Genomic DNA, 26950 nt, shown 5'->3' with positions numbered 1-26950 from the left:
GACCATAAGACATAGGAATGGAAGTAAGGCCATTCGGCCCATCAAGTCCACTCTGCTCTTTAAATCGTGGCTGATGGGCATTTCAACTCCACTTCCCTGCACTCTCCCCGTAGCCCTTGATTCCTTGTGAGATCAAGAATTTGTCGATCTCTGCCTTGAAGGCATCCAATGTCCTGGCCTCCACTGCACTCCGCGGCAATGAATTCCACAAGCCCACCACTCTCTGGCTGAAGAAATGTCGTCTCATTTCAGTTTTAAATTTACCCCCTCTAATTTTAAGGCTGTGCCCACGCGTCCTAGTTTCCCCGCCTAACGGAAACAACTTCCTAGCGTCCACCCCTTGTAAACCATACATTATCTTGTAAGTTTCTATTAGATCTACCCTCAACCTTCTAAACTCTAATGAGTACAATCCCAGGATCCTTAGCCGTTCATCATACGTTAAACCTACCATTCCAGGGATCATCCGTGGTCTAGGCCCAAAACATCAGTTTTTGTGCTCCTAAGATGTTGCTTGGCCTGCTGTGTTCATCCAGCTCCACACTTTGTCATCGTGAAGTTTACTTATTAATTGCCAGTTATAATGATTGACACTTTCAATGTACTACAATATTTCAAAATTATAGACTAATACTCCAGAAGATGTGTGTAAAACAAAATCCAAATTCTTAGTGTAACTTCTAAATTGCTTTCTCAATTGTTTCAAAAATAAATGACTTGATTTTTGACAGTAATTACCATTGCCGTCATCCCAGCTTATAATAATTTGGGACAAGTCAGATCCCAGGATGAAATGTGTCTTGATCGACCCTTACATTAATTTTTGCAGTTGATTACTGTGGTTATCAGTCATTGAAAATGATAACACAAAGCAGCCAATGTTGTATATGTAAATAACAAAAGGAAATAAATGCTGATTTAGAAAGATTTTAACTTAGCAAAACAAAGAAATAACCTGCTTCTCAGCAATATCTTTTACAGGCACTTAAATCCAGTGAAGTGTTACTTCTATCCTAAGTTTTTTTTTAAACTTCTTATTTAAATGATTCTTGCTGGTTTTTAAAAACTTGGACACCTTACTCCAGTTCTGATAACTGAAGCGCTCTTCAATTCTTGAAAACTTGAACATAAACTCAAACAACTTGCAAACTTGACAAACTAAAAACCCTGTTGAGGATGGAATTGTTCTTAAGAACTGAACATTTTCTTTTGAATAAAGCTGTTTCTGTATTGAACTCCTGGTGTGTTACCTCTGTATATTATAAAAGTTCAACTTTGCAAATATGTCATCAATTAACAGCTTAGATAGCCTGCTAGATATATGCATTCTTGGAACTGATATCTTTAGTATACTGTTCCAAATGACTTTTTGATCTTCAGCATAAGTTGACAGAACCGAAATCACATCTATTTTGCCAATGCTTTAAAATCCAAATTTCCAAATGACGATACATTATACATCTTCATCACACTATTGATTAGTTAACAAGGACATGATTGTTTACTTGAGCTTCCTGTCTCTTATTAAAATGGTTTGCTTTAATTTTAAGCTGGATACTTAATTCTGGAAGAACAAACTAAAAAATTATTGTGATAGTTGTATGTTGATATAAATTAAACAGGGGAACATAGAAATACCAGGAAACAACTGTATTAAAATATTTTAGAAGTATTTTACTCGGTAATTTTACAAATTGAACAGGAAAAATTCAAGTTGTAAAGAGACAGTCATACAACATGGCAACAGACCCTTCGGCCCAACTTGTCCATGCTGACCAAATTTTCCAAACTAAACTAGTCCCACTTGCCTGTCTTTTGCCCTTGTCATTCCAAACCTTTGCTATCCATGTATTTATCCAAATGTGTTTTCATTGTTGTAATTGTACCTACACCCACCATTTCCTGTGGCAGTTTGTTCCATATCCGAACCACCCTCTGTGTTGGAAAGGTTGCCCCTTCAGGTCCCTTTCAAATCTGTCTTCTCTCGCCTTAAAAATACCCCCCCAAGTTTTAAGCTCCCCCACCAAAGGGAAAAGAATCTTGCTATTCACCTTTTCTATGCTACTGATGATTTCATAAACCTCTCAGTTCACCTGTCAACCTCCTACAGACCAGTGGGGAAAAAAAATCCTAGCGTGTCCTTATACTCAAACCCTCCTGACACAGCAACGTTCTAGTAAATCTTTTCTGAATCCTCTCCAATTTAATAATATTTATTCCATGGCAGGGTGACCAGAACTGTACACAGTACTTGGGGATGGTTAGATCCTGGCATACCAAATTGATAATATTGAATTTGACTCTTAATTTGTTGGATTTGTAATTTATCCTTAGGAAGTGCTGTATTCACCAGCAACACATCCTCATCTTGATTACCAATTTCAATTTATCACCTTCTGTTTCGTGCATTGTTTGATGCAAGACTGTCAATTGCTGTCTGAAACTGATTGTGTACTTGACGTCATTTCTTTTCATTCAGTAAAGTCGAATATCTTGTGTAGTATCCAGCTTATTAGCTTATTTGATTTGCGTGAGTAATGGCAATAAGAAGGCTAGTTTAATGTATGGCTGTGCTTGTTTCTTGTGTGTGTGATGCTCTTGTGGTATTACATGTTTTAGTCAAGTCAAACATTGTAAAGCCAAAACTTACTGGTGGCTTTCCATGCAGCTGCTACCCTCGATCTTCCAAGTTTGAAGAGTTGTGGCTTTGGGAGATACTATTAAAGGAGCTTTGCTGAGTTCCTGTAATACAGTTTATAGATTGCAGGACTGCTTAACTCTGCCTGTCATGTGCTGCTTTTGCTGTTTAGCATGCACCTAGTTCTGTGTTGTAGACTTTTTTTTAGTTTTGCCCGTTGCTGTTTGTGGCATGTACTCCATCATGCTTTGATGGTGATTAGATTAGATTACCTACAGTGTGGAAACAGGCTATTTGCTCATGAGATTAGCGGTTATGGATTGTGGTTAAGGACGGTTCTGTTACTGCTGATGGTTCATAGCACTTTTGGGTACTCAGTTGCTAGATACATTTGCAATATGCCCTATTTGGCACAATGGCAGTGCAGCACAACAGAAAGGGTACATTCAGTGAGAACATAGCACATCTTCCCCACAAGGATTGGATGGTGGCCATTCTTACTGATGCAGCCCTCACGGACAGAATTTTCCCTCTTGGGATACCCACGACCTCCTGCAAATGCAGTTAGTGACTATTCCCTTTCAGACTTGGCCTCTCTTGATGAAGATTGGAGCTCCCCATCCATTGTACAATATATGGCCCCCTCAATGTGTTGCTTGATATGCCCTCCCTTACCACGTCAAAGGGGATGGTGATTTTTTTCTTCATGCTTGATCTGATGCCTCAAGACTTTGTAGCTTCTCAGTTCATGTTTACGATTCCCAGAGCCGCTCTCTCCAAATTGTATAACACTGTATCACCATGATGGGTTTGTTGTGCTGCTGGAACAGATCATGGCCAATGATCACGTTGTGTGTAAGGTAATGTTCTGTCAGACACTTGTTTAATTGGTCTATAGGACAGCTCTCCCAGTTTTGATACAGGATTCCGTGTAGGAAAGAAGGATGAGCAAGTGTTGAGAGTTGAAAAGTGTCTTTTCACATGCTGAGATTGAGTTAATTTCTGGTTTCATTCAAGATTGACTTCAGTCACTTTTGATACAGCATTATATCTGCCACAGTATTTCGGGCTTGGCAGGAGAAGTATTTGTTAAGTGTGCGCAAGAAGATTTTCTGATTCAATAGGTGTATCTACTGTAGAACGTGTAAAATCTGACCTATTAGAACATTACAGCACAGTACAGGCCCTTCGGCCCTCAATGTTGTGCCAACCTTATTTCTTAGGAAATAAGTCAGGGCAGGTGACTCGGGTGTCAGTGGGCGAGCACTTTGTGGCCAGTCATCATAATTCTGAGTTTTAAAATTATGTAGGAAAGTTGACGTTCTAAATTGGAGGAAGGCCAATTTTGATAGTATTACGCAAGAACTTTGAAAAGTTGATTGGGAGCACATGAAAGGGTGGCTGGAAAATGGGAAGCCCTTAAAACTGAGATAGAAAAAGTCCAGAGACAGTATGCCCCTGTTTGGGTGAAGGGCAAGGCTGGTAGGTGTAAAGAATGCTGAATGACTAGTGAAATTGAGATCTTAGTCAAGAAAAAGAAGGAAGCATATATCGGGGATTAAGTGAATCTCTAGAGTGTAAAGCCAGTAAGAGTATACTTGAAGAAAAACAGGACATGAAATAGCTTTGGAAAGTAAAGTGAAGGAGAATCCAAAGGGAATTTTACAAAATTATTAAGGACAAAAGGGTAACTAGGGAGTGAATAGGACCCCTTAAAAGATCAGCAAGGCCACCTGTATGTGGAACCACAGGAGATGGGAGACATATTGAACAAGTATTTTGCATCAATGTTTACAGTGGAGAAGGATATGGAAGATAATGTGAGGAAATAAATAGAGACATCATGAAAATCCTCCATATTACAAAGGAGGAGGTGCTGAGTGTCTTAAAAGGAATAAAAGTGGATAAATCCCTGGGACCTGATCAGGTGTACCCCAAACTTCATGGGAAGTGAGGGAAGAAATTGTTGGGCCCCTTGCTAAGGTGTTTGTTTCAGTGATAGCCACAGGTAAGATGCCAGAAGACTGGGGGTTGTGTAACATGGTGCATCTAGTGTAGAAAGATGATAAGGAAAAGTGAGGGAAGTATAGACCGGTGAGCCTGACATTGGCAGTGGGTAAATTGTTGGAGGGAATTCTGAATGCCAAGATTTTTGTGTATTTGGAAAGGTAAAGACTGATCGGGGATCGCCACCATGACTTTGTGCATGGGAAGTCATGCCTCACTAAGTTTTTTTTTGAAGTAACGAAGAGGATTTAAGAAGGCAGAACTGTGGACGTGATTTGTATGGACTTTAGTAAGGCATTTGAGAAGGTTCCTCATGTTAGTCTGGTTAGCCAGGTTAGGTCATGTGGAATAGAGGGAGAACTAGCTATTGGGATACAGAATTAGCCCTAAGGTAGAAGACAGAGGGTGGTGTTGGTAGAAGGTCGCTTTTCAGACTGGAGGCCTGTACCGGGGTATGCCACAGGGTGGGTGCTTGATCTACTGCTTTTTGTAATTTATGTAAATAGTTTGGATGTGAACATAGGAGGTGTGGTCCGTAAGTCTGCAGATTACACTAAAATTGGAGGTATCGTGGACAGTGAAGAAGGTTACCTCTGAATACAATGGAATCTTGATCAGATGGGTTGATGAGCCGAGGAGTGATAGACTGAGTTTAAGCGTGGTAAGTGTGAAGTGCTGTGATTTGGAAAGACATATTGGAGCAGGACTTACACACTTAATGCTAAGGTCCCAGGCCATGTTGCTGAACACAGACACCCTGGACTGCAGGCTCAGTTCCTTGAATGTGGAATGGCAGGTAGACAGCAGCATCATGAAGGTGGTGTTTGGTAGGCTTGCCTTTATCAGTTGGTGCATTGAGTATAGGTGTTGGGAGGTCATGTTGCAGCTGTACAAGTATTGCTTGCGGTTCTAGTCTCCCTGCAAAACGAAGGATGTTGTGAAACTTGAAAGGATTCAGAAAAGATTTACGAGGAAGTTGCCAGGGCTGGAGGGCTTAATCTGGAGGGAGAGGCTGAATAGGCTATGGTTATTTTCCTTGGAGTGTCGGAGGCTGAGCTGGGAACCTTTTTAGAGGTTTATAAAATCATGAGGGGCCTGGATACAGTAGATAGGCAAGGTCTTTTCCCTGGGGTGGGGGAGTCCAAAACTAGAGGGTATAGGCTTAACGGTGAAAGGGAATGATTCAAGAAGGAGCCATGGGGCAATTTTTTTTCATGCAGAGGTGGTGTGTGTAATGAATGAACTGCTAGAGAAAGTGAAGGAGGCTGGTGCAGTTATAACATTTAAAATGCGTCTGGGTGGGTACATGAAGAGGAGGGGTTTTGAGGGATATGGGCCAAAAGCTGGCAAATGGGGGTAGATTTACGTAGAATATCTAGTCAGCATGGATGAGTTGGACTGAAGGGTCTGTTTCTGTGCTGTGTATCTCTATGACTGTACCTTGCTAGGTCATTTCAGAGGTTGTTTGAGTCAGACAATTTGTTCATCTGGAATAATTTGTCAACCAAACCAAGTAAGGGTGTCAAATTTCCTCCTAATGGGCATCAGTGAACCAGACAGGTTTTCATGCCACTTGGCAACATGGTCACCACTGGACTAGTTTTGACTCCCAGATTTATTTCTTAAGTTGACATTCCACAACCTGCTGTAGTGAAATTTGAATTCTTAGTCCCAGAACACTAGCCTGGCCCTCTGGATTGCTTGTTCAGTGATAATACCACTATACCACTGCCACCCCACAAGAAGTGCTTCAGCAAGGGTACAATAATTACGATAAAATGTACATTTCATGATATTTGGTAAAACCCTATTGATTGTTCTCCATGAGAGGCTTATTTCTACGTTGGCATTTTGACCTACAGTTCCAATTTACAGTCATGTAAGTACATACATGACTTGAAATGGCTATTACAATCCATCTGACTAGTCCTATATATCTAGTAAATATAACAGAATATTCTACCTCTCTTAGCCTGCCATTTTTCGTTAGTTATTTGGCTCATTATTGAAATTGCAGTAGCAATTATCTGAGTCCTTTGGCAGTCTTATTTTATAATTGTATCAACCTTAGCATATGGCCCATGAAATTGAGCTTGGCTTGTTGATCAAAGAAAGATGAATTCTATATTTGGCCGTCTGGAGTGAAGCTAAATATATATTAGTTCTTACTTTCATATTACAATGCAAAAGAATTACATTGTAGATGATGGATCTGACCTTTACTTTTAGATGTGCTTTTGTGTTAATGTTATTTTGTTCTTTGGCAATTGTGTAACTTTGCAAATTCAAGCATGAGACTTGCCAAATACTATCCAACGAATCTGTGACAAGGTCAGAGGTCAGATTTATTTGAAGTCATGAGCTTTCAAAGCACTGCTCCTTTGTCAGGTGGGGTGAAGAGAAGCACACAGGCATATAATATATAGGCAGAGAGATCAAAAGATGATTTGCCTGATCTTTTGATCTGTCTACCTATAAATTATGCGCCTGTGTGCTTCTCTTCACCCCACCTCACAAAGGAGCAGTGCTCTGAAAGCTCATGACTTCAATTAAGCCTGTTGGACTATAACCTGGTGATAACACAATGTGGACCTGAAACATCAATTTTCCTGCTGTGATGCGGCCTGGCTTACTGTGTTCCTCCAGCTCAACACTGCGTGTCTCTGACTCCAGCAACAGCAGTTCATACTATTTTCAGACCATAGCCCGGTGTTGTGTGACTTCTGAGTTTGTCCACCCCAGTCCAATGCCGGCACCTCCACACTTATAATCTGTGATAATATCTACATATAGTTGTGTTCATTTGTAATTCATTTAATGTTATGAATATTTGTAATGTATTTTTCTGTAATGTAAACACATGTTAATTGATACTTGTGTCACCTTTTAGATGTATTACAGGACTCTTCAACCTGTACCCTTGCCTGAGGCATGGTGACCCTCAGGTTGAACCACCCACCAGTTGTCTCTGTCCAATGAGTGAGCAGCCTGTGGTCTGGGAATACTATAGCTATTTTACATTTATTATTACTAACGATGATCTGACATGTCCGTTCACCCTTGCTCGCTCTTATTTACTGATGAGAAAGAAGTAGCCCTTCTATATGAATGCAGCAGTTTTTCTGTGATCTAATAGTTACCAAGACAGATCAGAAGTTATCTATGCTGTACAAATGTTGCATGCTCTGGTAGATGTGCAAGTGAAAGTATGCTTGGACATATTTGTGAATAATTAAAGTGGAGCAAGAAGGAGAGATTGCATAGTTAGTAAGTTTTGAACAGCATTGTCAGTGAATGTAAAAATATTTTGATAAATTTGATTTGTCAACTGCAGAGTGCTATGGCAACTTAGCCTTAAGTATATGTTTAGAGATTGATGGATTTCGGATTGCCAGTGGTTAAAGGATATTGGGACAGTGTGGGAAAAGACATGAAATGCAACATTGGCTGTGATCTTGTTAAATGGTGGAGCAGGCTTGACTGATTGAATAGCCTATTCCTGTTCCTAAATTCTAATTGAATCATTTGAAAACAAAATCAATGCAACAAATTTTGTATCAAAATTAATGTATCCCTTAAACTTTCCCATTCAATTCAGTGTTTGAACCACATTGAATTGATTAGGAATGTTTTAAATTCACTTCACAGGGTGTGGGTATCTCTGGCTAAGCCAGCATTTATTGCCCTCCCCTAACAGTCAAAAGGGCAGTTAAGAGTCAACCAGGTTGCTGTGGGTCTTGAGTCAAATGTAGGCCAGATCAGGTAAGGATGACAGATTTCCTTCCCTGCAGGACACTAGTGAATCACGCCGGCTTTTCCAGCAATTGACACTGCTTTTATGGGTTATCATTAGTCCCTTAATTCCACATTCTTTTTATTGAATTCAGGTTCCACCATCTGCGATTGGCTGACTTTCTGAATCAATAGTCTAGCAATAATACCACTAGGTCATTGCCTTCCCAATTGTGGAGTACAAAGCAGAGATTATATGCAGTGATCTCAACGTTTGCCTTTCCTGTTTAGAATAAAATCAACATTATCCAAATAAATTAAAGTAATTGTTACATTTATTTAATGACATTTTATTCTTTTCCAGGATGATATTTACATGTATGGAGGAAAAATTGATACTGATAATGGAAATATCACAAATGAACTGTGGATCTTCAACATCCCAACTCTGTCATGGACCAGGAAAATTCCAAACATTCTCTCTCCTGGGCAACAATATGATGTGGAAGGACACTCTGCACACCTCATTGAAATGGACAGTGGAGATGTTATCATGTTTATCATTTTTGGATATTCTGCACTTTACGGTTACATAAACAGTGTTCAGGAGTACAATATTAGTAAGTAATTGGTCTCTTGGTAGTACAGGATTTGAGTATTGTTGAGAAAAGATATGCTGTTGAAGCTTCTCATTTTGCACTCATCAGAACAATTGAAATGGCATTTAAAAAGAGTGCTGATTGGTTTAGTATCTGCCATGGCAAATGCACCAGAGAACAGTTAACCTGCAAGCTTCTGTTTAAATTTAAAAACAGGAAGTTGACCCTGGTCAACCACTTTGGAGAAAGGTATCAACCTTGCCTAAGATTGTGAGAAGCTAAGTATATTCATTTCACAGGGCCCTGTCCTTGCAAGTAGGCAGAGCAAGCCCAACCCTTTTTTCTTTTTTTGCAATCTGCTCAATTTCTGAGCTTTGTTTACTAGGCTAACGTTCATATCTCATCCCTGATTGTTTTTGCGAGGGTAGTTGGTAGCTGACTTCTGGAATTACTACTGTTCTTGGGTGTAGGGATGCCCACAGTGCTTTTTGGGAGAGTGTTCCAGGATGTTGACTTCCCAGACAGCGAAGGAACAATGAAAGATCCAGTTCCATGTCCAGATATTGTGCGACTTAGAGGGGAATGTGCATATGCTGGCCTTGTCCTTCTATAATCATAGAATCCCTATAGTGTGGAAACAGGCCCTTCAGCCCAGCAAGTCCACACTGACCCTCAGTGTATCTCACCTAGACCCATCCCTCTATAACCCACCTAATCTACAAATCCCTGAAAATTACGGGCAATTTAGCATTGCCAATCTACCCAGCCTGCACATCTTGAGACTATGGGAGGAAACCTGAGCACCCAGCGGAAACACGTGCAGACATGGGGGAAAAGGTGCGAACTCTGCACAGTTGCCTGAGGGTGGAATCAAACCTGGGTCCCTGGTGCTGTGATGCAGTAGTGCTAACCACTGAGCCACCTTGCCATCCCTTTCCAGCTGGTAGAAGTCAAAAGTTTGAAAGGTTCTGGGAGAGAAGCCTTGGTAAGTAATTGCAGTGCATTTTGTAGCTGCTACGTATTGCTGTGACTAGGTATTGGAGTTGAGATGAGTGGGAGTTAAAGTTAGTGGATGGATGCCAAACAAGGGTGCTCCTTTGTCCTAGAACATGTCAAGCAAAAGCATTGTGACTTTTTCAGTTAAACAAAAGCATGGGGAGCACTAGTTCTGTGGTGCTTTCACCATGGCAATGTTTTGACTAATTGGAGACTAGTTGTCAATGTTACCACGAGTTTGATAAAATAAAGCTCCTCCCAGACCATTGGACTGCTCTTCCATTAGAGAGAGGGGGCTGGTGGTGGCTTATCGTAAGGGTCACCAAGCCTCAGGAGGGAGAGGTTGAGAAGGAGAATCCTTCAAGATAACTTCAGCTAGTCACCGTATTGTAGACCAGCCATGCAGCCAACTGAGCTAACTGACCCCTCCAACCAGTTCATACAACCAGTACATTGTAAGATCACCAATATGAATTGTTCATCAATCTGAACTTTGGACATCTCCAATGTCCAGGTCTACATCGGACAAAATGCTTCAACAGCATATCACCTTATTTCAACAATATTTAAAGTAATTTGTTTGCTGAATGGTTGAAATGTAATTTGAAAACAATTAGTCAAAAAATGCTCATTCAATATTGAAAATTAGGCACAGTGTTCTAATGAGAAGATGATGCAAAAAGAATCAGGTTATGAGTGTAGTGATGACCAGTCTCTCAGCCGATACTTGAAATTTCTCTGCAGCTGATCATTCATGGCAGCCTTGAGGAGGGTTCGTAGAATGCATCTGGTGAAAAGGGTAAATAGGGTGGTACATAAGTTTTTAAACTAGTAAGTGGGGAAGGGAGAAGTGAGCTTAGAGGGAGAATAACAATTAATGTGAGGCAAAGCAGCAGGTTAGCAGGTGTCGAGGAAGCTTCAACTCCATTGAAAATTGGGAAAAAAAAAAAGGGAATGAGAACTCAAGAGCTGTTAGTAATGGAGGTAATGGGACCCAAAAAGAAGGTGCAAAACCTAGCAAAGGGCACTTTATCTGAAGGCTCAGAGCATTCGAAACAAGATGGATGAGTTGACGGTGCAAATCATGACAAACTGGTATGATTTAGTGGCCATTACAGAGACATGGTTACAGGATGGTCATGACTGGGAGTTAAATATCCAGGTGTATCAAACTATTGGGAAGGACAGACAGGAAGGTAAGGGAGGTAGTGTTGCTCTGATTTTTAAGGATGATATCAGGGCAGTTGTGAGAGACGATATAGTTCTACTGAACAAAACGCTGAATCTATTCGGGTGGAAATTAGCAATAGCAGGGAGAAGAAGTCACTGATAGGTGTGGTCTATATGCCACCAAATAATATCGTGGTGGGGCTTGCAATAAACATAGAAATAGCAAATGCATGTAAAAATGGTACAGGAATTATCATGGGGGATTTTAATCTACATAACGATTAGTCAAACCAGGTTGGTCATAGCAGCCTTGAGGAGGGGTTCATGGAACGGATCCGCAATAATTTCCATGAACAATACTTAATGGAACCTACGAGGGAGCATGTGATCCTGGATCTAGCCCTGTGTAATGAGACAGGAATAATTAAGGATCTCACAGTTAGGGATCCTCTCGGAAGAAGCGATCACAGAATGATTGAATTTAAAATACAGATGAAGCGTGAGAAGGTTAAATCCAGTACCTATGTCCTGTGCTTAAACAAAGGAGACTATGAAGAAGTAGGAAGGAGTTAGCTAAGGTAGAATGACAGCAAAAACTTTATGGTGGGCCAATTGAGGAACAGTGGAGGACTTTCAAAACAAATTTTCACAGTCCTCAGCAGAAGTATATTCCAGTGATAAGGAAGAACTATAGGAAAAAAGAGCGGCAGCCATGGATGTCTAAAGAAATAAAGGAAAGTATCAGATTGAAAAAAAACACATACAAAAAAGCAAAGAGCAGTGGGGAAAGTAGTAGACTGGGAAATCTTTAAAGGCCAACAGATAGCCCCAAAAAAAAGTAGTAAAGAAAAATAAGATCGATTAGGAGAGTAAACTGGATCAGAATATAAAAGCAGGCAGCAAAAGTTTCTATAAATATGTAAATCGTAAAAGAGTGGTGAAGGTAAACATTGGTCATTTAGAGGATGAGAAGGCCGGTTTAATAAATGGGAATGAGGAAGTCGCCAAGACATTAAACAGTTATTTTGTGTCGGTCTTCACAGTGGAAGAGACAAATACCATGCTGAAATCTAAAGGCAAGAAGGTCATAACACATGAACTAGAAACTATCATTATCACAAAAGAGGCAGTGCTGGTCAAGCTAATGGGGATAAAGATAGACAAGTCTCCTGGCCCTGATGAAATGCATCCCAGGGTACCAAAAGAGGTGATGGGAGAAATAGCAAATGCATTAGTAATAATTTACCAAAATTCACCTCACTCTGGGTGGGTTCCTGCAGATTGGAAAACAACCAATGTGACACCACTGTGTATAAAAGGAAGTAGACGAAAAGCAGGTAACTCTCGGCCAGTGAGCTGAACTTTGGTAGTGGAGAAAATGCTTGAATCTATCTTTAAGGAAGAAATAGCTCGACATCAGAATGTAAATTGTCCAATTGGGAATGCCCAGCTGGTTTCATGAAGGGTAGGTCATGTTTAACTAATTTTGGTGGAATTCTTTGAGGACATTACTTGCATGGTGGACAATGGGGAACCTGTGGATGTGGTGTATCTGGATTTCCAGAAGGCATTTGAGAAGGTGCCACACCAAAGGCTGCTACATAAGATAAAGTTGCACAATATTACAGGTAATGACCTGGATAGAGGATTGGTTGGCCGGTAGAAAGCAAAGAGTAGGAGTAAATGGGTGTTTTTTTGGTTGTCAGTCAGTGGCCAGTAGTGTTCCTTAGGGATCAGTGTTGGGACCTCAATTGTTTACAATTTAGGTAGATGATTTGGAGTCAGGGACTAAGTGTGATGTGTCAAAATTTGCAGATTACCCTAAGGTGAGTGGTAGAGCAAAGTGTGCAGAAGTCACAAAGTCTGCAGAGGGATATAGATAGTCTAAGTGAGTGGGCACAGGTCTGGCAGATGGAGTACAATGTTGACAAGTGTGAGGTCATCCATTTTAGTAGGCATAATAAGAAAATGGACTCTGTTTTAAATGTTAAAAAATTGCAGCATGCTGCTGTGCAGAGGGATTTGGGTGTCTTTGTGCATCGCTGAAGGTGGGATTGCAGGTGCAGCAGGTGATTAAAAGGGGAAATGGAACTTTGTCTGCCATTGCTCGAGGGATGGAGTTTAAAAACAGGGAGGCTATGCTGCAGCTGTATAGGGTCCTGGTGAGGCCACACCTGGAGTGCTGTGTGCAGTTTTGGTCTCCTTACTTGAGAAGAGATATACTAGCACTGGAGGGGGTGCAGAGGAGATTCACTCAGTTGATTCCAGAGTTGAGAGGGTTGGATTATGAGGAGAGACTGGGATTATACTATTTGGAATTCAGAAGAATGAGGGGAGACCTTTATAGAAACATATAAGATTATGAAGGGAATAGATATGGTGGAGGTTGTTTCTGCTAGTAGGTGAAACTTGGACTAGAGGGCATTGCCTCAAAATAAAGGGAAGCAGATGTAGGACTGAAGTCAGGAGGATTATGAATTTGTGGAACTCCCTGCCCAGTGAAGTGGTTGAAGCTTCCTCACTGAATGTGTTTAAGGCAAGGCTGGATAAATTTTTGAATAGTAAAGGAATTAAGAGTTATGGTGAGTGGGTGGGTCAGTGGAGCTGAGTCTCAAAAAGATCAGCCATGATCTTATTAAATGGCAGGGCAAGCTCGAGGGGTCAGATGGCCTACTCCTATTCCTAGTTCTTCAGTTCTTATGATTGCAGTGTTTTGAGGTAGCACATGAATAATTTAGCATGGAAATGTACAAGATGCTGTGCATGATTGTTTTATTCTGCCACTGGGTATGCTGATCAGGTTCCCTCCCTCAACACTTAGTAAAAAAAAAGTACTGAAATCAAGCACAAGTTATCAAACTTGTAAGACCTTCCAGTTTCATGGTTCTTAGTATCATTCTAAAAATCTTTGGAAAAACATTATATGCCATTCAACAGATGTAACTCAAAATTGAATGGTTCAGTGAAGATCAGTCTGAGCTGGAAGACTTTGGATTGATGTCCCAGTATCCAGAACTTCTAGGGTATGAAAGAACCAGCCACTGAATACAATCCCCTGCTTGGATAAATGGGGTAGTCTGCTGGAGAAAAGGCACCTTACTATTTAAAAACCAAAATGTCGAATCCAAAAAGTGTTGATGTGAAGGTGATCAACTGGTATTTTGGTGACTTTGTGTAATGTAGGGTAAGATGAAAGAGAATGGAATGAAGGAAGTAGAATAGAACTCCAAAAGGGCACAGACACGTTGGAATGTGTAGATAGGTAGCAGATGTTTCAATGTAAAGAAGTATGAAGTGATACATTTTGGTAGGAAGAATTTTCAAAATACAAACTAAAAACCACAAGAGATGCAGCTCGAGACCTGGGTGTCTATGTGCCCAGATCATTAAAAGTGATAGGACAAGTGGCGAGAGCAGTACGTAAAGCGTGCAATATCCTTGGCTCTATTAATAAGTGTCAGGTGGTGACATTGAACTTCTTTAAAACATTTATTAGATCTCAGCTGGAGTATGATGTGAGGCAAAGTAAAGTTGCTATAGGATTCTAGGGCACTATAGGACTGCTGTTTGAGTTATGGGTGCCACATTGGAGGAAGGGGATGGATGCATTGGAGACAGTGCAGAAGTGATTTGCAGGATTTCCAGAGGTGGAAACTTCAGTTATAAGAATATTTTGAAGAGGTTTGTATTGTTCTCCTTGGTGAGAAGTAGGCCAAGAAGAGGTCTGATAAAGGTTTTCAAAATAATAGTTGATAGGATAAACTTTTCCTGCTTGCAAAACGATCAAGAACAAGATCAACCTTAGATTCAAAGTGAATGGAAAAATAGTAAGGACAATATGAGATGAAAATACTCGTTGACTGAAAAAGCAGTTTGAATTTGAAAGTATGGAGGCAGATACAATTGAGACATTCCAGAAGATTTTGGACAATTATTTAGATAAAATAATATGCATAGGTATTAGGGAGAAGGGAAAATGGTACTCTAATGCTGCTCCTTTGAAGAGTTACTGCTGACTGGGCCATAAGACTGCTGTGATTCTAGAATAATGTAAGTAGGTTTGAAACGCACACAGTGCTGTTTACACATCCTATTAACAATGCACTAAAAATCTACATCGCATTATAGAATACAAGGGGTATACCTGTAACATATACCAGAAAAAAAGCTATTCTACCAGTATCACCAAACCAGGGGATTGACTGTAGTTCATTCAAAACTGCAGGGACGCATGCTTGGAACAGCATTTGACATAAATAAAAGTGACGATCAATCTGGTGAAGTAACAATATTTCATTCTGAGCAGCATGCGATAGAGCTGAGTAATTCTACTATGATTGAATCAGAGCTCGGCTCTGCAGTCCTGAAGATTGAGTTGTGAATGGTAGACATTTAACTCACTGGATGAGGAGGCTGTGTAAATATCTCCTTCCTTGTTGGTAGAGGATCTAAGCTCATCAGTGTGAAAGATGAGGCTGAAACAATCGCAAACGTCTTCAACTAGAAGTGCTCTTGATGTCCCTAGAACCTCAAATGCCTGGCTTCAGCCAATTTGATTTACTTTCAGGTATTATCAATGAATAGTTGAAGGCATTGAATATTAGAAAGGTTTTGGAACCTGACAACGTTCCACCAACCTGAAGAATTATGCCCCAGACTATCCATGTTCATCGCCAAACTGATCCACCAAGCTTCTACCCAAAAATATGGAAAGTTGCACAGGTATTTTCTGCCCTCCAGGCATAACACCAAGTCAGCCAATTAATGGGCCATCAGTCTGCTCTCAGTCATCACCAAAGTAATGAGTTGTTTAGATAACAGTGCTATTACATGGCACTTATTGAATAATAATGTGTCAGTTCGGTCTTCATCAGGCCCATTCAACTTCTGACCTCATTACAGTCTTGGTTCAGACCTGCACAGAAGAGCTAAACGAAACAGGGAAACTGAGTCAATCATTGTCATCAAAGTTGCACTTGACTAATATTGCCATTTACGAGCCCAGCAAAACTAGACTCAATGGAATTTGCGAAAATTTGCGCAAATCTCCATTGGTGACGATCATATTTCAAAGGTTGGTGGTGGTTGCTGGAGGCCAGTTGTCTCAGCCATAGATGCAGGGTAATTTTGGAAGACTGGCTATCTTCAGCTGCTTCACGAATCATTTTTTCTTCCCCAGAAGGTCAGAAATGAGGATTATCATGAATGATTGCATAATATTCAGCAGCATTTTGCAACTCCTGAGTCGCTGAAGTAGTCAGCACCAAAAATCGAACAAGACTTCAACATCATTTAGGTTTGGATCAATAAATGGCAAGTGATATTTGTGCTACGCTAATGCCAGAAATATCTAGCTCCAAGAAGACACAGGACCCGAACACAACAAATTGACATTTAATGACTTTGCCATTGTTAAAGTCGCCACTGTCTACATCCTGGGGATTACCATTGAACAGAAACTGAACTGGACAATCCATGTAAATATAATGGCTATAAGAACGGGTTAAAGGCTGGGAGTCCTGCACAAAGTAACTCACCTGTTCATGCTTCAAAGCTCTATGTCATTTGTAGCTCACAGGTCAGGACTGTGATATAATACACCTTAGTTGCCTGGATGAGACTCAAGAAACTTGATATCATTCTGGCCAGCCCATCTAATGGCTTCATCAACATTCATTCCTTCTACCATTGACACAGTAAGCTTGTCCTTAGACAGTGCCTTTCACTGTTGTGGCTTCCAGCGTCTAAAAGGACAAAGGTGGCAGGTAAATGGGAGCACCTTTCAGGTTTGCTTGCAAGTTCCTCTCCATGCCATAAACCATAATTATTTAGAACTGTAGCACCATACCTTCAGTGTCGTTGGATCAAAATCCTGGAACTTCATAATGCCATATGGATTGCAGCATTTCAAGAAGGCAATTCATCACCTTTTTCTCAAAGGAATTATGTGGATAATAAATGCTAGCCATCTAGCGACTCCCACAACCTCAATGACCTTTTTAAAAAAGTTACTCGCATCGACTCAATTTTAAATATTCTGCAGAATGGCAGTTTATGCAGAGGAAAGAAATGAACTGGTTTGACTTTCAATTGAGTCAGTTTCTGAGCCATTGACATCACTCTGCAAGGTATCAAGAAGGAGATGAAGTTATTTGACTCAAAGTTCCTTTGTCAAATAATGCAGCTGTTGGGCTCAAACTCTACTAGAGAAGGATACAGATATGGTTTGAACAAGGTAAAGGAATTATCACAAAATAAGTGTGCACCCAAGCAATCGCGTCTCCCTAATCATAGTTTGCTTTGCACATTTTGTACAGTAGACAATCATTTCAAGTATTCAGGTATCCAAATCAGCATTTGCAAATGCCCCTAGAGCTTTTGTCATTTCTGTGTGAAGTCAAAGGAGTCTCTGCATTCAACAGAGATGGTATTCTTTGTGAAGCTTATCCATTCCTCTGCTTTCAGTATTCAATAATGGTCATTCCTTTTTACCTTTTGAAGACAGACAGTTTTCCACACAGTCGTCATTTCTTTTGTAGATACCCACCTGACGTGTTAGACTGATGAGATCCCAACGTGGTTTTAAACACATTTCCACGGTCTGTTAACTGCAACCATTTATCCAGAGTTAATCAACTCCCTGCTTTGCATGTACTGTAATGATCCTGTTTTCCTTGGTAATTTCAAGCAGGTCTTGTTTTTGAGGTAGTTAGATAGGTCTCAACCCCTTTCAATGCCTACAGCCATCTCCAACCAACAATTACTTTTGATGGCGATACCTTGCTTCAGTAGCTCATGTAGTATTGTACGTTTTGAATTAAGCCAACACTTTTGACTCTTCCACTGTGGCTCGCAGATTATCCTCGGCATCTATTTTTAAACTCTGTAAATACTTCATTTTATATCAGAATGTAAAAAAAAATTGGAAACCTCTTCAATCGTATGAGGCACTGAAGTATGTTTGGAATAATTGTGTTGACTATGTATTAGTAAACAAAAGCAAGTGCTACATTCTGCCTGTAGTATATTGAAATGGATAAATTGTTAATCTGTGCTTTTGTGTTGTTCAGGAAGCTGGGAGTACCTTTATTTTTCTTTTGATTAGTGTAATGAGATCTAGTAACATTTCCCTCTTCTAGTTCCCTGTCGGTGAAGGCAAATTTTCAGTTTAATATTTGGCCTCGGGAATAGTGTGTCCAACAGTGGAGCACCTTCAAGGCCCTATAGCTTAGATTTATAACCATATATGGGATCACAAACTTAGATGACACTCTTTTGCTGTGATTTTGTTTCCCTCTCCTCCCAGTTATTTTCTTTATTGTTGCGCCACGCCACCCCCCCCCCCCCCTGCACACGCACATGCACAAGCGGATGCGCGCGCACACACAGTTCCAGCCAACTGGTTTTGGAATGGCAAGTCAGCATATTCTTATCATTCCATTAGCATTATAAGACTAGATGCCCTACAGTGTGGAAACAGGCCCTTTGGCCCAACAAGTCCACACCGCCCCTTGAAGCATTCCACCCCGACCCATTCCCCTACAACCCACACACCCCTGAACACTACGGGCAATTTAGCATTGCCGATCCACCTAGCCCCCACATCTTTGGACTGTGGGAGGAAACCGGAGCACCCGGAGGAAACCCACGCAGACACGGGGAGAATGTGCAAACTCCACACAGACAGTTGCCCGAGGCTGGAATCGAACCCGGGTCCCTGGTGCTGTGAGGCTGCAGTGCTGACCACTGAGCCACCGTGTCACCCCGATTAACATTTTAATGGATGGAGCAGCTCATTCTGGGATGGATGAAATTGTTCTATAATTCAGTTTTGAACTTGTACAAAAATTTGCACTGCATTTGCAAAAGGGACGAACTACAGTAACAGAGAATTGTATTATTATTTCTTCTGTCATTTATTTTGGTCAAACCATTAACATGGATTTGCTGGAAAAGAACCTTAAATAACCAGGTTCTGATCTGTATTTGGGAAATTAATAAGTAAAATACATTAACAAGGTATACAATATGGAGCAAGTTATTAATCTTACTTTCGATTCCTTAGCTATGATGGAGAATGCCTCCTTTTTAGCAATTTAAATTGATTTTCAATCAAAACACCAGAAGCTAACTTGTATAGTAGGTTAAGAAATTTTAGATTGCAAGTGAAAGTAAAGATTTGAATTTTGAATAAAAGCTGAAAGATCTGTGGATGCCGCAAATGAGAAACAAAAACAGATTTTTTCAGATTAGATTAGATTCCCTACAGTGTGGAAACAGGCCCTTTGGCCCAACAAGTCCACACCACCTCTTGGAGCATCCCACCCAGACCTATCCCCCTATAACCCACACACCCCTGAACACTATGGGCAATTTAGCATGGCCAATCTACCTAACCTGCGCATCTTTGGACTGTGGGAGGAAACCGGAGCACCCAGAGAAAACCCACGCAGACACGGGGAGAATGTGCAAACTCCACACAGACAGTTACCCGAGGCTTGAATTGAACCCGGCTCCCTGGTGCTGTGAGGCTGCAGTGCTGACCACTGAGCCACTGTGCCGCCCTTTTCTAGAAAAGCTTAGCAGTCTGGCAGCATCTGGGGAGTGAAATCAGAGTTAAAGTTTTGGGTCAAGTGAACCTTCCTCAGAACCTCTGCGGAAGAATCACTCCAACCAAAATGTTAAGATGTTTTGAGGAAGGGTCACTCGACCCAAAACGTTAATTCTGATTTCTCTCCACAGATGCTGCTAGACCTGTTGGGCTTTTCCAGCAATTTCTATTTTGTATTTGAATTTTGGGCTTTGTTTCATTAGGTAAGTAATTTGTACAGTACAGAATAAAGTAATTCAGTCCTCTGTGTCCATCTGTCTGTTCTGTAGAACAATACAATTTTTTCTGCTGTTCCACTCTTTGCTGATAAACCTTCAAGTTTTTCCATTTAAATGTTTAATCAGTTTTCTTATTGCAGTTCTTACTGAATCAGCTTTCAATTGCCTTAAAGGCAGTGTATTCCAGATTGAATTAACATGCTGTGTTTCCATTTTTAAAAAGAACAATCCTCAGGCTTTTTTATTTCCAATTACATTTAAATCTGGATACAAAATGGGCATGAAGGTCGCAGTCAGAGGATGGTGATTGAGGCTTGCTTTTTGTGCTGGATGTCTGTGACCAGCAGTGTACCACAAGGTTCAGTGCTGAGTCCGCTGCTAAGAAGGCATTTGGCACGGTTGCCTTCATAGGTCATGACATCCCAATTACTATATTCAAAGTTATGTTCCTGCTGTACAGGATATTGGGGTGGGTCAATTTTAGAATACTGTGTACAATTTTGGTCACCCCTCTATAAGAAAGATGATGTTAAATTTGACAGGATGCAGAAAAGATTTACAAGGATGTTGCTGGGACTGCAGGATTTGATTATAGACAGATGCTGAATAGGCTGGAGGTTTTTCCCCTGGAATGTTGGACACTGAGGGGTGACCTTATAGAGGTTTATAATATCATGAGGGGTATGGGCAGGGTGAATAGCCAAGGTCTTTCCCCTGGATAGTTGACTCCAAACCTGGAGGAAAGAGGTTTTAGGTAAGACAGGAAAGATTTAAGAAGGCCTTGAGGGGTAACCTGTTCACGCAGATGGTGCTGCATTTGTGGAATGAGCTCTCGGAGGAAGTCGTGGTGGTAGGTACAGTGACAACATTTAAAAGGCATCTTGATGGGTAAATGACTAGGAAGGGTTAGAGGGATAAGGGTCTATTGCTGGCAAATGGGACTAAGTCAGATTGGGATGGCTGATCGGCATGGATCAGTTGGACTGAAGGGTCCGTTTCCGTGTCATATGACCGTATGACCGGGCCATTTTGCCACTGGAAGTATATTCTACATATATTATCTGTCAAAATCTATCAACAACACTAACAACAGTTTTACTTATATAATGTTTTTTCAACCAAAATGTTGCATGGCAGTGCTAGATATCAATTTGACCCTGAACAACACGAGGATGAGTATTGTAGGAGTGCAAAGAGTTGAGAGATGCAAACAGATTTAAAGAGGGTATTCCAGAAGTTGGTGTAAAGGTAGCCAAAAGTATGGCTACTGGTGTGAAATGATTATAATTGCATAGATTCAGAGGAATATTATATTTGTTTATCACAGCAAAATGTAAGTGTATAATTGTTCATAGATAAAGCATTTTGTTAACTTTTAGTTCATGGATGGTATCTGATTTATTATTATTATTATTAAATGTACCAAGATAGAGTGAAGTGTTATTTTGCATGCTTTATAGGCTGATCATACCATACAAAGTGCATCAGGGTAGCAGAACAGAGTGCAGAATACAACGTTACAACCGCAGACAAGGTGTAGACAGGGAGGCCAGAATTAACATTTGAGAGGTTGTTCAAAAGTCTGAAAACAGCGGGGAGGAAGCTGTTCTCAAATCTATTTGCATGTGTATTCAAACTTGCATATCTTCTGCCTGACAGAAGAATGTGGAAAAGAATAAAACGGTGGTGAGGAGGGGCCTTTGGTTATCTTTGCCAAGGCAGCGGGAAGTATAGATGGAGTCAGTGGATGGAAAACTGGTTTGCGTGATGGACTGGGCTGTGTTGACATTCTCTGTAGTTTGTTGCAGTTGCCAAACCCCACTATGATGCATCCAGATACGATCCTTTCTGTCATACATCTATAAAAATTGGTAAGAGTCTTTGCAGACATGTTGAATTTCCTTCGCCTCCTGAAGAAGTAAAGATGCTGTGTTTTCTTGACCATTGCATTGATATGGGTAGACCAGGACAAATTGGTGATCGTCACTGTCAGGAACTTGACGTTGTCGACCATTTCCACCTCAACACTGTGAATGCAAACGGAAGCATGCCCTTTATTCGCTTCTTGAAGTCAATGGCCAGCTCCTTCATTTTGTTGACGTTGATTCAGAGATTAATGTCTTTACACCATGCTGCTAAGTACTTAATCTCTTTCCTGTATTCTGTCTCATCATTATTTGAAATCCATCGTACAATGCTGGTGTCTTTAGCAAACTTGTAAATGGAGTCGAGACAGAATTTGGCCAAACAGTTGTGAGCATATAAGGAGTATAATAGGGGGCTGAGTATGCATCCTTGCAGGGCACCAGTGTTGAGGATTATGGAGGAGAAGGTGTTCTTGCCTATTCTTACTGATTGCAGTCTGTGAGTGAGGAAATCAAGGATCCAGTTACAGATTGGGGAAGCAGAGACTTTGGTCTTGGAGTTTAGAGCTTAGTTTGTTTGGAATTATGGTGGTTGAGGGCAGAACTGTCATCAATAAGTAGGAGCTTGATGTACGTATTACCTTTATCCAGATTTTCCAGGGAAATGGTGTCTGTTGTGGACCTGTTTTGCTTTTAGGAGATTTGCAAAGGATCAAGGCAGTTGGTAGGCTGCAGTTGATTTGAGTTATGACTAACATCTTGAAGCACTCCACAGTTATGGAGGTCAGAGTTACTGGGCGGTAGTCATTGAGGCACGCTGCATAATTTTTCTTTGGCACCAGGATGATGGTGGTCCTGAAGCAGGTGGGGACATCAAATCATAGTAAGGAGAGCCTAAGATGTCTGCAAATGCGCCCATCAGCTGGTTGGCACAGAATCTGAGTGCATTGCTGGGGACTCCGTCTCGGCTGGTAGCTTCCCATGGATTTACTTTAAAGAAGGCCGATCTACATCTGCAGCAGTGACTGTGGGCACAGGTGCACCTGAACTGTTGGGATGGATGACAGTATTTCACTGACCTTGGGTTGAAAGCAAATGTAGAATGCTTTGAGCTTGTTAGGTAGGGATGTGTTGTTGCCTGCGATTCTGTTCAACTTAGTTTTGCAGCCTGATATAAGCCTTGCCACTAATGATGGGTGTCTGTGTGGTTGGTCTAGATCTCCAGTTTAGTTTGGCATCTCTGGCCTTACAAGGGTCATACTAGATTTTCTGTGTAGACCAGGGTTGCCTGACTTTATGCCTCAGACCTGGAGTACAGTAGGGTGTAGATCTCCTGGTTCATTCATGGTTTCTGGTTGGGCAACATTTGGATTCATTTCTTTGGCATGCAGTCTCATACACAGTCACTCCTGAATTCTGTGACAATAGTGGCGTACTTGTTAAGGTTGCAAATTGAGTTCTCGAATGTGGCCATGTCCATTCTTTCAGAGAAGGCCTTCTGTTGCCTCAAACACTACACTACTTTCTGTACTGTGTCTTCATGCTTAAATTTCTGACGCAGCTTTTGATTTGGTATTGATTGAAAGGTACCAGTGCAAAATGAAATGCAAAAAGAAGATTAAAGTTTATAAAGGAATTGAACTGGAATAAAGCACAGCAAATAATTGGTGCAAAACCCCCTTTTGTTTTTGTTAATTTAGTTAATATGTCACTGAGAGATCAAAGGAACTCCTGTTTACACTGTGTTGTATTTAAAGCAGAAAATTCTATTATGTATCAGTTTGAGGCAGTGCTACAAATTTTGTAGAAATCTTGACCAACTATACATTGGACTTGATCATTAATAGAGAGGATTAGCCCTTGGGATACTAGCTGCAGTAAAGTACATCTGTTTTCAATGGTAACGTTTAAAAATAATATTTATTTGTGGATCGAAAGGAACAATGGAAAATTTCATATTCTGGTCTTAATGGACTTTTAACCAGTTTTACTTCTTGTCCAGAAACCAACATGTGGTTAATGCCAGAGTCCAAAGGTGCAATCGTCCAGGGTGGATACGGGCACAGCAGTGTTTACAATGCAATGACAAAATCAATTTATGTGCATGGAGGATACAAAGCATTTACAAACAATAAGTATGGTTTGGTGGATGATGTCTACAAGTACACAATAACTAGCCGTACTTGGTAAGTGGATTGGTCAAACATTAATTCAGTTGATTTTTATTGCACTATTTACTTTGAAATGGAAATGATTGAATAAATAAATTGAAAAAGCCAATCTATTTTCTGTTCTTTATACTTTTATAGTGCTAGACAGGAAAATTGGAACTAGTTTGCCTGTGAAAGCTTAAACATTTATGATTTTTCAATGCAAGGTAGTATTTTGCTCGGTTTCTGATTTTTGTGTGTTTTTTGAAATTGACTTTCTGTAGGGGCTTGAGAGCTATTTTGAGAATGTTTTGCTGCTAAGCCCACAAACAACTTTTACTGCATTTCTTTCAGAAATTAAGAATTTTTTAAGAAGACAAATCCTAATTTCATTTTATTTGTTTACCTGCCCATTCCTATAGACAATTAAACATATCTGAATATGTAGTTTTCAATAATTTAGATGCATCTAGGAATAAAATGCAAATGAGTGTAAAAAGGTCCTTAAGCTTTAAAGATTTTAGCTGTGCAGCATTTTGAAGATCCAGATGGAATGCCAAAAGTCTAGAATGGATCATGCTATGAATGTGTGTAATATATGACCATTTTGGAATTATTTTCATCAATTATTCTTGGCACATACAGAATGTTGCTGTTAATCCAAGGTTGCAAAGTGCTGTGTAACTGATGAGTTGTTTGAAGAGTAATGTTTTGGAAAACTTATTAATTAGTTAACATTGTGATTAAAATAACTTTGGACAGTTGTATTTATATTGCTCTTGCATGCGATCAGATCATTCTGACACTTAAATACATTTTTGTGACATACTTACAACATGAGTAAAGATTCACTTAGTACCAAAGTTATGAAGTTTTGAATGTATAGCAGAATTGTTTTTTAGAAACTATTATCAATTACATCATCTAACAAAGTTCTACTTAGCAAGAATTTCCTGATAATTTTGGAAAAACTGTAGCCCTTTCTCACATAAGGCATCCCTTTTCAAATTGCTTGGAAATTGTTTTGCTAAAAAGTACATTTTATGCTGAGCACAAATGTAATCCACCTTGGGACCAAAATGGCATCTATAGGCACTTTTTAAAACATGACTGTAGTTGAAGCTCTTGTCGGTATTTGTATAAATTAAGTTTTCACAAGCTAATCATTCTATAACGGAGTTCAAAAATTTTAGGGCCTGAACTTGCCCATGTCCCAGCCCCTTACCCCACACACCAGGCCTTGTTACCACATAGCCTGCCATTAGACACCACCTCTTGTTAGTCACTAATAGTCCCCATTAACAACTATTTACCCTCCCAGCCTGATCGTTATCAACGCTTTGTCTGTCCAACTGCTTGCCTCTCTCCCGAGGCTCTACTCTATTGTTTACTCCCTACCTCACCTCCCTCCCTTTTTTCTGCATATAAACTGATGTTTTCCCAGCTACCACCAGTTCTGAGGAAGGGTCTCTGGACCCAAAACCTTAACTCTGTTTTTTCCTTCACAGATGCTGCCAGACCTACTGAGTTTTTCCAGCAACTTTTCATTCCGTAACTGCAGCTGATTACCAATCTAGTGTGTGATGAAATATGTTGAATTGGCTACGGAAGAGCTTAGCAAATTTGCGAAACCAAGAGAACGTTAAATTGAGGCTTAAAATTTTCTATGTTGTTCCATGTATTGTAATAGTGAACTAGTCAGTTCTGCTCTCTCCAATACTTGACAATTATATTGCTCAGCAACCACTCCCAGTACTAAAACTCTGAAATCAATTTGTATTACAGATTCAAAGACTAAGAGTTAAATTAATTCTTTTAAATGTTTTTGTTTTCTTTTCCTTTGGCATCCTTCTAAATTGTTTTAATGCCGTATTGTCTCCATTTCCTCCCTTTTTGTTTCATTCTGTACCTCATTTCAAACGAATTTATATTTCTAATTTAGATTCTGCATGCCTAAATGAGGATTCTTCAATCTGGTTAAACAGCCCCACTGTTGCACTGTTTGCATATATCTCAGAGGAATTGGAATGTGTGTGTGTTGATAGTATGTTGCCGTTCTGAAAGCTGAGAAAAATCTGAGTGGCTGTCAGCATCGTATATGGCAAACACTATTCTTTCGCTAGTTACTGTTTATTGATTGAAGAAATTAGAATGGAAACTGATGAAGAGTAAGGACCTTTTAGGACTTTGAGGACAGATAATGGAATTTGGATATAGTAATTACTGTTGGCTATTGCCACTTATAGTGAGGAAAATGTGGTAATTATTTCATGGCAAATATAAAGGCGTTTAATTCATGTGCCTCAAATATCTCTTTTAATTTGAGTGAATTGCTAATTTAGCAGGAGCAATGCCTAATGGTTTGTACCAGTTTGCAGTTGTTTGACTTAGTTCTTTATATACAATAACAATAATTGTATTTGTCACAATTATTATTTATATTTAAACCATAGTACCTGCAAATAACATGTTACAGTTCTTGGTAGTATTGGTCCTTGCCATTTAGTAACAAGATGCATACAATATGATTGATTATGAATGCAAAAAGCACTTGAATTTTGCACAAATTACCAAGAAAATACTGAAACCAACTATTTTTGTTGCCCTTGGCCTTTAGTTTACCTCATAGATCCTTCAGTTAAAGATGTATTCCAACTAACATTTTCTTAATTCAGTTGAATATTTGCCTTGGGCAATCTGTGGTCCAGAGTCCATTTCATCCGAAATGTTACAGAAATGTGTTGATTTTCATGCAAGGACACCATTTCAAATGCCATCAGCCTTTAGCAATTTGACATTAATGACTTTTGTTAGTGCAAGCATTGAGCTTTGAAAGCTGAGGAGCACTACCCTTGAAGGCCTGCACGGCAATGAAGTCCTGTACTCCTGTACTCTTCTAATGGTTTTCAATGAAACCTAACCATAGAACCTACAAAGACAATTCATGCAATTTTACAATTGCTA

General features: G+C 40.1%; 1 protein-coding gene across 8 annotated transcripts in view; it reads left to right on the top strand.

Moving 5' to 3' along the window:
- The window catches only part of atrnl1b (attractin-like 1b), a 959007-nt gene that overhangs the window by 137112 nt on the left and 794945 nt on the right, over positions 1-26950 (top strand). For all 8 annotated transcript variants that reach the window (XR_009446966.1, XR_009446967.1, XR_009446968.1 and 5 more), the window contains exons 8-9: positions 8742-8997; positions 23839-24022. Coding sequence is in view for 5 of the 8 variants with exons in the window: in XM_059653033.1 (XP_059509016.1) it covers positions 8742-8997; positions 23839-24022 (440 nt within the window). In the remaining 3 variants the exon portion in view is untranslated. The remainder of the gene's footprint in view (positions 1-8741; positions 8998-23838; positions 24023-26950) is intronic.

This window comes from Stegostoma tigrinum, chromosome 20 (assembly GCF_030684315.1).
Source record: "Stegostoma tigrinum isolate sSteTig4 chromosome 20, sSteTig4.hap1, whole genome shotgun sequence".
In the NCBI taxonomy this organism is placed as follows: Eukaryota; Metazoa; Chordata; class Chondrichthyes; order Orectolobiformes; family Stegostomatidae; genus Stegostoma; species Stegostoma tigrinum.
This window is presented reverse-complemented; position numbering and strand designations above follow the sequence as displayed.